The 13,313-nt window shown below is 38.4% G+C and overlaps 1 protein-coding gene across 5 annotated transcripts in view; it reads right to left on the bottom strand.

Annotated features, from left to right (window-relative positions):
- LOC133663515 (trichohyalin-like) overlaps positions 1 to 13,069 on the bottom strand; it is an 85,430-nt gene extending 72,361 nt beyond the window's left edge. The window contains exons 1-8 of one of the 5 annotated variants that reach the window (XM_062068021.1): positions 12,520 to 12,616; positions 12,041 to 12,125; positions 10,101 to 10,212; positions 8,390 to 8,579; positions 8,193 to 8,306; positions 7,998 to 8,066; positions 1,687 to 1,791; positions 1,261 to 1,371 (exon numbers count right to left, since the gene is read on the bottom strand). In XM_062068021.1, the coding sequence (XP_061924005.1) occupies positions 1,261 to 1,371; positions 1,687 to 1,791; positions 7,998 to 8,066; positions 8,193 to 8,306; positions 8,390 to 8,579; positions 10,101 to 10,212; positions 12,041 to 12,101 (762 nt within the window). In that variant the 5' untranslated portion in view covers positions 12,102 to 12,125; positions 12,520 to 12,616. Of the gene's footprint in view, positions 1 to 1,260; positions 1,372 to 1,686; positions 1,792 to 7,997; positions 8,067 to 8,192; positions 8,307 to 8,389; positions 8,580 to 10,100; positions 10,213 to 12,040; positions 12,126 to 12,519; positions 12,617 to 12,890 lie in introns of those variants that run through there. The other 4 variants (XM_062068022.1, XM_062068024.1, XM_062068026.1 and 1 more) reach the window with 4 other exon arrangements.
- Positions 13,070 to 13,313: the final 244 nt, after the last annotated feature.

Raw genomic sequence — 13,313 nt, 5'->3', positions numbered from 1 at the left:
AACGAAAACTGAGGTACCACTGTATATATAGTAAACTTAAGTGGTGTTGCTTTCTGCTTAGTTAGTTCGGATGCTGGACCCGATCCAGCCCCGACAGGGCAAGTGGCAGAGGAATTGGCAACAGAATAAACTAATTCCCATTGGAACAAGGGATTTGTACGGGATTTGGTACTTTGACAGGCAATGACCAAAATGTGTCAATACTACCGGGTATCTATTCACTTAAAATCAAATGGTGCCATATGTTGAGATCTTCATTACACGCAGCATCATGTCCAGTTGCAGACTCGGCCAACTCAAAACAATTAGCGGGAAAACAAGCACTCAAGCAGCACTCAGCCTTTAGGTAAAGTTGCAAATTTCAATGCTAATAAAGCATGTATGTTTGATATTAAACGCTGGAGTGTACTGTAAGGCTCCACTTCTCAAAATGTGTTAGCTTGATGCTAATGACTGTGTCATTGACATGCTAATTAGCAATTTTACATAGCAATTTCATCACATCCAAATTTGATAATGAAAACTGCAGCTAAGACGCATGCTACAATCAAAGAGCTGGTGTGTGTAAGTACACTTCTTACAGTATAAACATTTTAGGGCGCAACAAAAGACTAGACCTTTAGCTGAATGGCAAAGACTTCTTCTTGACTAGGCAACACGCCGTAGCCTATACACTACTGCCATATAACGTCTTGGAATTGCCACTGCATGCAAAGTCTACTATATAATACTTGGAAATTAGACTCAGAAGTGTAAGAAAACCAAATACAACAACTGGACAGCAGTTATTATCAGCTTACTGTTAAATATTAAATACAAAAATTAGATTTTATTTTGAGCAAATTAATATCGATTCTCAGGTACTGGGAATTGGTACCATATTGGTTCTCCTTATTGAAACCCCAAGAAACCGCTTAACAGTCTCATCTTACCCTTGTTCTTCTTTGACAAATACCTCCAGGTGACTGTCAGTATCCACAGAACTGCCTAGTGTCTCAACTGAGAACTTTAAGGGTGTGAAAAGAAATGATCAACGCTACTAAATAAAGTTAGTTGTCCAAGTCAAACCTTAGGACAGGCCATCTAGTGCACTCACGTGTCGCTGTGAAAATTCACTGCTCTGATCCTGAATTATATATACTTCACTGCCTCCCGAATCCTAATTTTTATGCAGTGGCAGAAAAAACACATTTAGAAGAGTGAATACAAAAATATATATCAAAACCTCTATCAAAAAGGTGTCGCCTTTGGCATTGTTACCTCTTTTTCATATTTGTGGTCATTGTCAACATAATAGCTGGACGGTGAACAACAAGCAATTTCATCCTGTCCACTGCCTAAAACACTCAAGAATCCACTGCAAAAGAGACCCTAACAAAGCAAAAATGATTACATTAAGGTTGTGAAAAGATAACATTTAGTGACCAATGTAGAATCTTTATTTCAACCCACAGTAAATGGTCAAATTGACTGTAAAACCACTTTTAACACTCATTCACTGGCGCTTGCAATGGCTGATGGTCTATTGCTGTGAAAGCAATGTAATGGCTCATTCACATACTGATGATGACACATCATAGATACTTCGAAAGGAATGCAGGTTGATAAATGAGCACCTTACTAAGCATGCCACCGCCAGAAAATAAATGTAACTGATATTTATTGATACAATTGTGTGCCACTAACCGTGGGTGTTTTGGTAAACTCCTCTCCATCAGGGAACCATTTGGCGCGTAAGCCACCGCCAGCTGCAGTGCCACGGATATGTCCGTGCGCCTCTATCACCGTATTCTGGTTGCAAGATAGGTGGGGTTCCACAGATGAGCAGGAAATTCAGTTTTGAAATTTACTTGAAATCACTGAGTACGTGCACTGTAAAATCCTATTAACACTAATGTGACATTCATACCAATAATCACAGTACTGCGTAGTGGTACCTCAGTTTTTGTACACCCCACTTTTCGTATGATTTTGATTTTTTTGGACTTTCATTGAATAAAAGGTAACAGTTGGGTGCATTATGTGATAAACCACTGAAATTGATGCCTTAATTATAAGAACTATCAGAACAACACAAAACATTTATTATTACATTAGAATTAATTTTAAAACTCTAATAGGATGTTTCATTGGTGAAATGTAACTTTATTGGTAAACATGAAGAATGTAATTTCTAGCAAGAGACAAACGTTACACTAATGAGTAGAGGTATAATATTAGTAGTATAAAGAAGTATTACTGACCGGTGCACTGATATATTGGAACCCACTAATTCAATTACGTTAAGCTAATACTATAATTGCGTTAAGCTAATACTATACTATATATGACACTAAGAAAAAAAACCAAACAAATAAAAAAATGTATTTATTCCATCAATGTAATTGTTTTTCAAAAAATATTGTGATGAAAATTTGAATATTTGATGCATTGCGTTGCTGTGATTGTTTTTATAATTAAGGCACCAATTTCAATGGTTTATTATCAAATGCACCAAATTTTGCAATACTGTATGTAACAAGTTATTACAAAATGCGTCAGTTTATTACAAATTCATTCAGTCATTTTAAAACAGAATTTGGTTGATCATTAAAAAACAAGTGTTTATTATGAGTTAAAATTGTATTAAACAATGCAACATTATTACATTTTGCGGTGTTACAAGGCATATTCATAGCAGGTAATGCTGCAATTTTCCATGCCATCAAAGTAAGCATGCCAAGTAGAAAGCCCTTAAAAGTAGAGCTCCATTTTTCAAGATGCGCTAGCTTAATGCTAATTTGCATTGAATAAGTCGTATATATGCTACTGTTTAGCGTTAGCAATTTTACGCGACGATTTCAACACCTCCAAATATGGTAATCAAAACTACAACTAATGCGCGTTACAATCAAACTGCTGGTGGAATAATACAATACTTAACAGTATAAACACTTTGTAGGGCTAAACAAAAGACAAGACTGGTACATTCAACTTGATAGCAAAGACTACTTCCTGGCTCAAGCAACTCACTGAGGACAAATTTAAATAAATGCATGCTTGCACATGACTCAAAAGTAGTATCGATTATTTTAGTAATTGAGTAATCTATCAATTAGTGTGTTTGATTAATTGAGTACCGTATTTTTCGGAGTATAAGTCGCTCCGGAGTATAAGTCGCACCGGCCGAAAATGCATAATAACGAAGGAAAAAAACATATAAGTCGCACTGGAGTATAAGTCGCATTTTTTGGGGAAATTTATTTGATAAAATCCAAAACCAAGAATAGACATTTGAAAAGCAATTTAAAATAAATAAAGAATAGTGAAAAACAGGCTGAATAAGTGTATGTTATATGACGCATAAATAATGACTGAGAACGTGCCTGGTATGTTAACGTAACATATTATGGTAAGAGTCATTCAAATAACTATAACATATAGAACATACTATACGTTTACCAAACAATCTGTCACTCCTAATCGCTAAATCCGATGAAATCTTATACCTCTAGTCTCTTACGTGAATGAGCTAAATAATATTATTTGATATTTTACGGTAATGTGTTAATAATTTCACACATAAGTCGCTCCTGAGTATAAGTTGCACCCCCGGCCAAATTATGAAAAAAACTGCGACTTATAGTCCGGAAAATACGGTAATCAGATAAAACACACTGTATAACCTCAATACATATTTTAAGGAAAATTGTTGGAGTAAACACTTTTTTCTGCTTGCCATAAACATGATTGTAACAACATTGTAACTGCACTTTTTACATGTGTGCATTCATTAATATAAAATTATATATAACTCCCTGCTGCATGTGGTCTGGATTTGATCAATTACTAGTTACACTCATTCAACAATTAAGTGAAGCAAAAAATATAAATATAAACTTTATTGTAATTACATTAATAGATATAATAGTTTAAATGGACTGTTTGCAACATTTACACAGGTGCCTCGAGGGCTATATATATATAAAATGCCCTCTTACAGCTTGTAGTACATAATGACGTAACTACGTACATATATAACAATTACCTTTGGATGGCTAGCATTAGTTGTCATTGAATGTATGATTTATCATAAACAACATGACTGAAAATTGTTGCTTGTCTTGGACTGCTTTTGTGTGTGTGTGCACGCACTCCCTACGTATGTGTGGACGAGACAGGTTGAGTAATCGCCATAAACACCAATTATTTTAACCGGGCCGGTAAAATTTTTCATTACATAAACTTAGTAATTGTGAAAAATATAGACAGTTGTAAAGAAAATGTGTTCTGTTAAACCACTAATGGCTTTCTTGTTATATCTTTTGTTTCAAAAAATGTAATTGTGAGCTATATACAAACAGCCGCTTTAATTGATGCCGCCCTATTAAGAAGTGTAAGAAAAAAGGATCAAACACCTGGACTGCACAGTTATCATTATCCGCATGGTGTTGAAGGTTGAATCAAAAAAAGAGATGTCATCATTAAACAAAGTAACATTACCACATGAACATACACAAAGGTACCGAAAATTGCTACCGTTGAATAGGCCGAATTAGTACCGTATCAGTAATGTGAAAGGTGTAATTATGCTCTGTGAAATGTGTTGTGTTAAGATTTTTAAAATGGCTTACCGTAATTGGATTTGCATTATTTCAAATGTGAATAAAATATATAGCTTCTTGTACAGTTCGGTTTTTGTCTGACGTTTTAGATTAAATCATGATTCACGAATACCGAGGTACCACTGTATTTCCATACCAGGCCAGGAATTTGTGATGTGTATTTTCCTGAAAGGGGAACTGCACGTTTTTGGAATGTTGTCAATCATTCACATCCTTATATAAGACAAGAACACATATATTTTTCTCTTTTTTAATGCATTTTAAATCAAAATGATCAAAAGTCAGTTTACAATAAAGCCTTTGGTCACTCTATTCTGCCTGTAAATAGCCGCTTTAAGTAAACATCTAAACACCTCCGGTAAGGTTTTATATACACACTGTAAGTATATATGTAATGTAATAACCGGCACATTTATAATAACATGTAATATTTACAGTATGTATTTTGCTCATTTTAAGCATATGCGGCACATTAACGTCCGCTGTTTGTTTTTTTGAACAACATCACTGATTACTACTCAATGCAGACTTCATGAGAGCCAACAAACATAATAAAACATCACTTATTTCATTAGGATGCCGACTGATAGAATCTATATTCCTGTTTAGATGAAGCATGACTTATAATCATCGCAAGGAAAAGGGGGGTGCAACCAAGCGTCTTTTCGTGTCTTTCTTGACATTTCCGGGTCTAAATTGGCTGTCAAAGTCTACCAACTTGTCGGAATTATGTCCTCATCCTTCCACTATCAAGGTGAGAGGCATGATTTATGATCTAGAATAAACTTTCACAAGCACTGAGGCGAAGAAGCAGCTCACCAGCTGATAATGTCAACATAGCCACACAGGCTAGTGATTACGGCGCTGCTATAAATAGTTTGTCTGCGTTAGCACTTATAATAACAATATCTAATACTTGGTTATTGTTCAAGTCACAAAATGTAAATGGAGTATTGTTGGCGTTTTTTTTGGGTTTTATGAGCGGAATAGAGGACCTCCCATTGGCTCTATTGAAAGCAGACTTTTATTTACGAGTTAAAATGCATTAAAAGAAATAGATCCGTTGTCATGTCTGTCATCATGATTGCCAATGATAGGAAAAATTCCCAAAATTGTGCAGTTCCTCTTTAATGCAAGGCTATTCAACTGGTAGCCCGGAGGCCTAATCCAGGCGGGAGAAGACACCAACCCGGCACTAGAGCGCCATCATTTAGGTTGTATTCACCTGACGTCATTGAAATCTATAGTTATATTTGGATAAAGACGGGAAGACCATGTGTACTCATAACAACTTTTGCAACAAAAACAAGGCAACATGGCCGAACCCTTCAGTTACAGTGAGCTGTGATCACTTCTGCATCTTCTTTCTCAACCAGCCAAGTCTTCAGTGGTGTCATTGATTATCTTCATGTGTGGTTAACCTAATAACAGTGAATCAAGGTGAATCAATTACAAAGTCGCGTCCTCGCAAGACGCAAATTTAAAGGCCTACTGAAATGAATTTTTTTTATTCAAACGGGGATAGCAGATCCATTCTGTGTCATACTTGATCATTTCACGATATTGCCATATTTTTGCTGAAAGGATTTAGTACAGAACATCGACGATAAAGTTTGCAACTTTTGGTAGCTGATAAAAAAAAAAGCCTTGCCTGTACCGGAAGTAGCGTGATGTCACAGGTTGAAAGGCTCCTCACATTTCCCTATTGTTTACACCAGCAGCGAGAGCGATTCGGACAGAGAAAGCGACGATTACCCCATTAATTTGAGCCAGGATGAAAGATTTGTGGATGAGGAACGTGAGAGTGAAGGACTAGAGTGCAGTGCAGGACGCATCTTTTTTCGCTCTGACCGTAACTTAGGTACAAGCTGGCTCATTGGATTCCACACTCTCCTTTTTCTATTGTGGATCACGGATTTGTATTTTAAACCACCTCGGATACTATATCCTCTTGAAAATGAGAGTCGAGAACGCGAAATGGACATTCACAGTGACTTTTATCTCCACGACAATACATCGGCGAAGCACTTTCGCTACGGAGCTAACGTGATAGCATCGGGCTTAACTGCAGATAGAAACAAAAGAAATAAACCCCTGACTGGAAGGATAGACAGAAAATCAACAATACTATTAAACCATGGACCTGTAACTACACGGTTAATGCTTTTCAGCCTGGCGAAGCTTAACAATGCTGTTAAAAAAAAACAAAAAAAAACAATGCTGTTGCTAACGACGCCATTGAAGCTAACTTAGCAACGGGACCTCACAGAGCTATGCTAAAAACATTAATTATCCACCTACGCCAGCCAGCCATCATCTGCTCATCAACACCCGTGCTCACCTGCGTTCCAGCGATCGACGGAGCGACGAAAGACTTCACCCGATCATAGATGCGGTCGGCGGCTAGCGTCGGATAGCGCGTCTGCTATCCAAGTCAAAGTCCTCCTGGTTGTGTTGCTGCAGCCAGCCGCTAATACACCGATCCCACCTAAAGCTTTCTTCTTTGCAGTCTTCATTGTTCATTAAACAAATTGCAAAAGATTCACCAACACAGATGTCCAGAATACTGTGGAATTTTCTATGAAAACCGAGCTTTTTGTATTGGATACAATGTGTCCGAATACTTCCGTTTCAACGATTGACGTCACACGCATACGTCATCATACATAGACGTTTTCAACCGGAAGTTTAGCGGGAAATTCAAAATTGCACTTTATAAGTTAACCCGGCCGTATTGGCATGTGTTGCAATGTTAAGATTTCCTCATTGATATATAAACTATCAGACTGCGTGGTCGGTAGTAGTGGGTTTCAGTAGGCCTTTAAATCATAAAAAACAACCTTACCTGAGCAAAAACGATGCGCGATTTATCCGGGAGTCTCGATACCAATTTCTTTTTTTGCTTGTATTTACTTTTAGCAGTACGATCTAGGCCCCTTGCGTACTTAAATTGTTTGCATGCTGTTTGCTGCACTGTAGCTATGTTGGTTAGGTTGACCACCACTTTGTTTACTTCCGTTCGAAAGTCGTGACTGGATACAAGATATAGACACGCTTTTTGGATGTAGGTATTTACAACATCATAGCGCTCTTGCTATAGAGAAAGGGTTATTTTTATAGGTGTATACAAATTAAGAAAAAAAGTGAAGGGAGAAGTCCAGGCCCCAGTTCTTAGCTTTCTGAAAATGTGGCCCCCAAAACAATTCAGTTGAATAGTTCTGCCGTAATGTAACTTGGAAAGCATGTCCGAAACCAACAAACCATTATCATAATTTAATTAAATGTTAACATATCAGATAAACCCTTGCATGAAAGGGAACTGAAAAACAGATCAGCAGAGTTAACACTAGGAGAAGTCAATGATGGATGGAATTGGTAAGTAAGCAAATCTACCTTGTATTGTTCACCCCACTGGTTCATAGATATGTTCTCAATATCACTGTTAGAAGAACAAGGAATTGACTGAAAAACAGTAGACACACAGTTCAAAATATTTCATCTTGCATTTTTCTATACTTCTGAACTGACAGGAAAAACTACGCTCTTAGGAGAAGTTGCAGTGACGGAAGAAGGCTGTTGTTACTGTACCTCCTTTTCAGAGATAATACCATCATCTTCATCCTCAAAGCTGAAGAGTGTCAGAGATGCTGTTTCTTCATGTCTGTTGCCTATTATACTCAAGAACCCACTGCCAAATAGACCCTAAAAACATAAGAACCATACCTTAGTACACACGTTTGGCAGAGGATAGAACTATCATGATTTAAAACTTTGAAGCCACTCACCACCGCATGAATAGGTTCCCCATTCTCGTTCCTGCCCTGTGTGCTTTCTGAGCATACAACAGCAGTCGTGCGCTGAATGCGGTCGCGTTCCTGTGCCACCAGCTTGCGGTATTGCAATTTGCAAGGGTGTACATTTGAGGCTATCTGCAAGTAGGTGTTGTGAAAGGTGGTGTTCCCACTGTCATCTTCGCTGTAGGAGTACACAGTCAGTGCAGGTTTTAGCAGCAACGCCCCAAACACACGCAAACACCATAAAATAACCAGCTGGTGTCCGAATTTGTACACCGATAAATCAGATATATACAGTGGAACCTCCATTTACGAACCTCTCTTGCAAACTTTTCGTTGTACGAACTTAATTCAGTGTCCCCTTGGAAGCCATTTTGTATTTGCTCATATTGAAGAGATTGGGTAAGCCGGCTTCATACCACAGCAAGTTTTTAATTGTGATGAGAACGAGATGCCAAAGCCGACTTATTTCACAGTGGGAGAAAAGACTACCGGTACTTCGTTCAGCAGAGCCTCTTCCAAGAGCGCGCACACACACACACACACACACACACACACACACACACACACACACACACAGACACACACACACACACACAGACACACACACAGACAGCCGCTCCTTCCGCTCCCTCCCAACTAACTCCCCCTCTGCCTGCTCCTTTTCTTTCCTCGCGTGAGATGCTCCTTTGTCAATGTTAATGTACTCTGAGTGAATTTTACTTTTTAAAACGTTTATAATTGTCGCATTATGGTCATTAAAGTTAAGGATTTTTGTGATTTCTGATCGTTTGAGAAAGTACTAAAGGGGACTTCTGTGTTGTTTTGGCTTGTTAATAAACTAACATTAAAATAAATGTCTATGAAGGTTCTCATTCATCCAGGTCATTGTCATCTCAGGGCATTCAATCGATCGCAACTGGACTGCTTGGTTTGTCTTGGAAGACGTTTCGCCGCTCATCCGAGTAGGCTTCATCAGTTAGTGCTCATAGACTTAGATTGGTCAGATCTAGACTTTAAAATAGAGCTAAAAAAACTAACAAAACTTGTCTGACTTTGCGGCGCGAGTACTGCACTAGCACCGATCCTGCAGCCGTGTGTGTCAGATTTCATATTTTTTAGATGTGCTAAATAAAACACTAAATAGTGCTTGCAAAACAGTGATGAGTGTTGATAAATCACATTGAATAATATACTGTATCTGCTTCTTCTCCTCCAGGTTTGTGGGCATTTTGCTAATCAGCATATATTTTGCATATTCAAATCAAATCAACTTTATTTATAAAGCACATTTAAAATTTACCACAGGGGTAGCCAAAGTGCTGTACAATGGGCAGGTTAAAAGATAATACGAGAACAGAGCAAACACAACACAAACAGAACATATAACAATATTAATGAAGACAGAGACGCAAAATGCATTGCACCCCTTATTCTGTTCACTTAACAGACGCAATGCACTTTGCACACGGTTAGTAGATCCGCTTTGCATGTGCTCTCAAGTTTACACGTGTTTTAGTACATGCAAACCTTTCGTAAATCAGGTCCTATGTGTATTGCAACCGTTCTATTACTACATCCCGCTACAATATTCAATAAAGTCTTACAGTTTAGATTTTCTTCTGAATATTGTTTCCAAAATAATATTACACGGTACTGATGATGATCAGCAAGATCAGAGATAATTTTTACAACAACTTACCGCTCCAACCATCCTGGAGGCAGTCGGGCAAACCTAGCCTCCTTCGCCAGCCACATAAGTTCCGGTTCTGTCTCCGGATCAATTCCTATTTCCAGTGCATAATCCCTGATCTCTGATGTGGGAAAAAAATAATATTGATTAATTTGAACACTTTCTGATTAGTGGCGTCACAAAAACTGCATGATTTCATTGAGAATGTGCGGAAATTTTAATATCTTTCCGATACCTAGTAAATACAAGGCCGGTATTCCAGATACTGATACTTTTCACCTTCAGATTTTTCAAGGTGATTTAATTAGTTCATGATTTTGCCTTTAATATGTTGATCATGATTATAACCACACCGAACACTAAAACTTCACAGAGATACTCAGACGAAGATTCTAACCCTCAATCTTTAAACTGTGAGGCCAACATGCTAACCCGCTCCCACCGTGCGACCCTACAAAATCAACAAAATTAAAAAACGAATTCCCTAAGTTTGCAAACAATATAACATTATAGTGCACATCGGTTTTTGTACACCCCACTTTTTGGCAGAATTTTGCCCTGGTTTTTGTATACCCTCTTGATTATTTTACGACTAAAAATTTCGCAAACCTGTCCATCGTGCCCCAACAAAGAAACCCACACATTGGTGAGTCTGTCACTATGCTTTTTTTATGTTTAAGAATGACTGCAAAATAATTCACAGTGGGGCCAAAAAATGCTGCAAGTGCTACCAGCACTTTGATAAAGGTGAGAAACATTATCTAATTCAACAAAGAACTTGTACAAAAGCATGAAGATGGCGTCCAACGTAATTACAAGGTCAAAAACATTCAGTTATTCGAAGTAAAGAAACATAAAAATAAAATTGACTCTCAAACTGTTACTAAAAATGTTACCATGTTGAAGTGAAGTTTTTTCAAACTAAGTCGGGTGGCTAGTTTTGTTGTCTACGACATCACTTTCCAACAAGTTTGTCCGTGTTGATGGGCTCCTCTTGCTTATTCGGTTTGAAGCCAAAATAGTTCTACACTGAACATTTGGCTTTGCAATCATCGTTTTTTTCCTCCTAATTGTTACCAACGGTGCTTCTCACTGGTGAGTTGCTCTGTTTCTAACATCCTGTGTGTGTAAAGATTAAAGATTAAAGTACCAATGATTGTCACACACACACTAGATGTGGCGAAATTTGTCCTCTGCATTTGTCCCATCCCCTTGGGGAGCAGTGGGCAGCAGCGGCGCCGCGCCCGGGAATCATTTTGGTGATTTAACTCCCAACTCCAACCCTTTGTTGCTGAGTGCCAAGCCACCGACAAAGACAGAGATTGTGGCTGACTGACAAGAGGGTTCACTCTGGTCATTTAATTATTTCATTGAATAAAACCCTGTCAGGTGCGGAGAGTGAACAGATTGAGACAGAGTGAACCCTCTGACTCCCTGTTTGAAAGCGAGACAAGACAACAAACACACTCGGACATATCCATTTATCAATACCGGCAATTTTATCAAGTTGATTTTCATTTATCGTTCAAATAATTGATAATAAGCCCTGTCTTCAATGCTTTTTTGTAGGGCTGCAGCTATCGATTATATTAGTAATCGAGTAATCTATCGATTAGTTTGTTCGATTAATCAAGTAATCTAATAAAACATACTTTAGAGCCTCAATGTGTATCTTACAGAAAACAGATACAATTTTTCTGCTTGCCATAACCGTCGTTCTTTCTTCCTAAAAAAAATGCACATCATCAACATTGAAATTGTTATTAAATTAACATGTATGCACCCACACACCACCACTCTCAACTGCGCTGTATTGCAGTAGAAACTATGTCTGCATATATAAAGTTGTGGGCGGTCCATGCGGTCCGAATTTCATCAATATTTATTATATTTTAGGATCCTTGTTTGACAAATGATCATATCCCATCCCAGACCACAATGTACAGTACCTTCTTCAGAGAGGTCCGATGTTTCACTGGACTCCTCTGGACTCTCCATGCCTTTTACCATGGCTTAAGTTAAAAAATGATTATACTGTGTGAAAAAGGTAAACATTAAATGGGAATGACTTTGACTTATACAGGCATGGTATATCTGAGAACGCCAGATATTAGAAGCAAACCGCGATTTTTACCAGGGTTGGATTATGGTAAACACAACTTTCTGATGTAAAAAGCATTTTCGTCACGTGCGCCGTCACGCACGTCAGCGCAAGTGAACTTGTTTCATTCAAACCTTTCGGAGGAATACTGGTATAATTCATAAAACATCACATCGGGGTATGAGAGGTACAACTTGGCGCAAAGGCAGTTTTATTATTGCATTGTCTTAACAACGAACGCCGCACAATAAATTAGAACGATTTCAACCCGGCTAATGCTAACTCGGTCGTGTTTCGAAATGGTCCGGCGGTCGTCAGTTCACTTACAAGCACGACGTCACCTTTCAAACGCTTTTTGAAAAAAGAAAAACACTACTTTTAAAAAAAAAGTACATGACCTACAGAGGAGATAAGTGATAGGACATCATCCGCTAGCAAGTCAGGGATAAGCGGACTGAGTCAATGTCGATGGTATCGATACCAAGGGCGGTATTAGTATGGGGCCAAAACCAACTGGGTATGACGTCGATATTTAGTTATCCTTTGTCTATTTTAACAATTGTTTTAATTTCATTATTTCCAAATTAATTTTTTGTATTGTTATATAATTTAGGAAAAAAGTTATTGAACAAAGAGTCATTTTTGCTTTTGTTTACTCAAGGGAGTTCAAAAATGTGCATTGATTATGTTTTACAGACCATCGTCAAGCCGCTTTCTGATGGTCTCTTCTGAGTGTGCCGTATTGTTGGCAGTCTTATTTACGGGCCTCCGCTGCGCGTCTTCTTCCTGCCATTCGATGACACAACGGTGGTGGGTCCCATTACAGGGGGGATGAGTCTGCATACAGAGATGAGGTCCTGAAGCTATCAGCGGGGTGTTCAGTGAATAATCTGGCACTGAACACCACAAAAACCAAGGAACTCATCTTTGACTTCAGGAAAAACACTGCAGACCCCGCCCCCCTCTACATCAACTGGCGAGGAGGTGGAGAGAGTCAGCTCCTTCAAGTTCCTCGGCACCCTCATATCTGCTGACCTCTCCTGGACCCAAAATACAACTGCGGTCATCCGGAAGGCCCAGCGGAGACTCCACTTCCTGAGGGAGCTGAGGAAGAACAGACT

Source organism: Entelurus aequoreus, linkage group LG13 (assembly GCF_033978785.1).
Source record: "Entelurus aequoreus isolate RoL-2023_Sb linkage group LG13, RoL_Eaeq_v1.1, whole genome shotgun sequence".
Lineage (NCBI taxonomy): Eukaryota > Metazoa > Chordata > Actinopteri > Syngnathiformes > Syngnathidae > Entelurus > Entelurus aequoreus.
Note: the sequence above shows the minus strand (reverse complement) of the source record. Positions and strands in the feature narration are given on the sequence as shown.